General features: G+C 34.7%; 1 protein-coding gene across 1 annotated transcript in view; it reads right to left on the reverse strand.

Moving 5' to 3' along the window:
- Positions 1 to 2,223: 2,223 nt before the first annotated feature.
- LOC119579283 overlaps positions 2,224 to 2,500 on the reverse strand; it is a 2,242-nt gene continuing 1,965 nt past the window's right edge. The window contains exon 2 of the mRNA XM_037927045.1: positions 2,224 to 2,500. This exon is cut by the window's right edge and continues 282 nt beyond it. Within this exon, the coding sequence (XP_037782973.1) occupies positions 2,224 to 2,500 (277 nt within the window).

Here is a 2,500-nt window from a genome sequence, read left to right on the forward strand (position 1 = left end):
CAAAACATGTTCAAAATATGCTCAAAACATGTTCAAAATATGCTCAAAACATATTCAAAACATGCTCAAAACATATTCAAAATATGCTCAAAACATGTTCAAAATATGCTCAAAACATGTTCAAAATATGCTCAAAACATGTTCAAAATATGCTCAAAACATATTCAAAATATGCTCAAAACATGTTCAAAATATGCTTAAAACATATTCAAAATATGCTCAAAACATGTTCAAAATTATGATCAAAATAAATTTTCACCTTCTGTCAATTCTCTCATTCTCAAAGAAAGAAGAAAGAATGTCATAAGAAGCATATTTGATAATGATACTAATTATAGAAATAATGATGATGAAGGAAGTGTGACAGAGGCTTAAGGTTTCATCTTTTGTTGATGATTTTTTTTCTTTATATTTTTTTTTCGTCTTCGTTTACTGTTCTCCTTCTCCTCGTTCTTTTTATTGTTATTTTTATTTTGTTGTTGTTCATCTTCTTTTACTTCTTTTGGAAATTCTTCTTTTTCTTCCGGTTCTTTAATTCCAATTCTTGGTCTTCTGATCCTTAGTCTTCTTCTTCTTCTTCTTCTTCTTCTTCCTTTTCTTCGTCTTCTTCTTCTTCTACACTTTCATTCTTTTTCATTTCTTCTCTTCTTCTTCTAATTCTTAGTCCCCTAATATTTTTTTTTCCTCTTTTTGATCTTAATCTTCTTTTCTTCTACTTTTTTCTTCCTCTCTCGTTTATTATATTTCTCATCTTCCTTTTCCTTCGTCTTCGTCTTTTTCTTCTTCCGCCTCTCCTAATTCTTAGTCTCCCTTTTCTTTTTACTTTTCTTGTTCATCTTCTTCATATGTTCCTCTATCTTCTTTTTTCTGATTTTTTCCCCTCTTTTCTTTTTTCATGTTCATCTTCTAGTTCTTCCATATCTTCATATTTTCGCTTTCTTTTTCCTTTTCCTCTTCCTCTACTTCTTTTTCTTGTTTTTGTTTTTTCCGTGTTTTCTCTCCCTCCTCTCCTCTTCCTCCTCCTTCTTTTTCCCTCCCCTTCTCCTCTTTTTTCCTTTTCACCTTATCTTCTCCTTTTTCTCCCTTTTCAGCTTTTTATCTTCTCCTCCTCCTCTTTCTTCTTTTCATCATCTTACCCATTTCTCCTCCTCTTTCTTCTTTTCATCTTTATCCCCATGTTATCCGCTTCGAGGAAAATCATGAGGCACTATTTTTATCCACACAAACATTACAGTGAAACGGAAGAGCTTTTCCTCGAGTAATTTGATGTTGCAAAAATTATGACATCCGGAAATTCTTTTCTTGTTGCTATTAAAGGGGGGGGGGAAATAAATACAAATTCCACTGCAGTTTTCCTCGGGGCACAACACTCTCTTGTTTTATAATAGCAGGTGGAATAGTTGAGTGTTCATTGGCACTCCTTTGTATATAGTGGATAGAGTTTGGAATATGGTTGGGAAGGTGGGATGCGTTGCAGGGGGAATGGTGGTGGGTGGGTAGGTGGGGGGGTCGTGGAATTCGTGTGAGGGGATAGGCTATGTAAGCATATTGCAATGTACATTCGCAAACCGATACACACATGTATAAACACATAAACACGCAAACAAACACAAATGCATATACACACATACAGACATCAACACACACACACATAAAAATAGACACACAAACATAAACACACACACACACGCACACACACACACACACACACACACACACACACACCACACACACACATACACACACATATACATTCATATATGTATATATATACATATACGTGCATATATATATATATATATATATATATATATATATATATATATATATATATATATATATTATATATATATATATATATATATATATATATATACCATATATATATATACATATATACATTTTTACAATTATGCTTATATGTATGTTCATGTATATGTATATGTATGTGCACATTCTGTATGTACGTTCACTTAGACTGCACACTGTCAAGCGCTCTACTTACGTCAATTATTCTAGAAACTTCCTCCTCCTTCCTACGTTGAGTTTCCGCTCTCTCTCTCTCTCTCTCTGTCTCTCTCTCTCTCTCTCTCTCTCTCTCTCTCTCTCTCTCTCTCTCTCTCTCTCTCTCTCTCTCTCCTATCTCTGTCTATTCTTTAATCTATTGATCCTCTCCGCTGTTTCCCTTCTTCGTCTTTCTACCTAATCTTTCTTGTCTCGTAACTATATTCTTGATAGCTTGGTGATGATTTTTGACGGGTTGACAGCTGGTGATGATTTTTGAAGGGTTGACAGCTGGTGATGATTTTTGAAGGGTTGACAGCTGGTGATGATTTTTGATGGGTTGACAGCTGGTGATGATTTTTGAAGGGTTGACAGCTGGTGATGATTTTTGATGGGTTGACAGCTGGTGATGATTTTTGAGGGTTGACAGCTGGTGATGATTTTTGATGGGTTGACAGCTGGTGATGATTTTTGACGGGTTGACAGCTGGTGATGA

Source organism: Penaeus monodon, chromosome 2 (genome assembly GCF_015228065.2).
Source record: "Penaeus monodon isolate SGIC_2016 chromosome 2, NSTDA_Pmon_1, whole genome shotgun sequence".
Classification (NCBI taxonomy): domain Eukaryota; kingdom Metazoa; phylum Arthropoda; class Malacostraca; order Decapoda; family Penaeidae; genus Penaeus; species Penaeus monodon.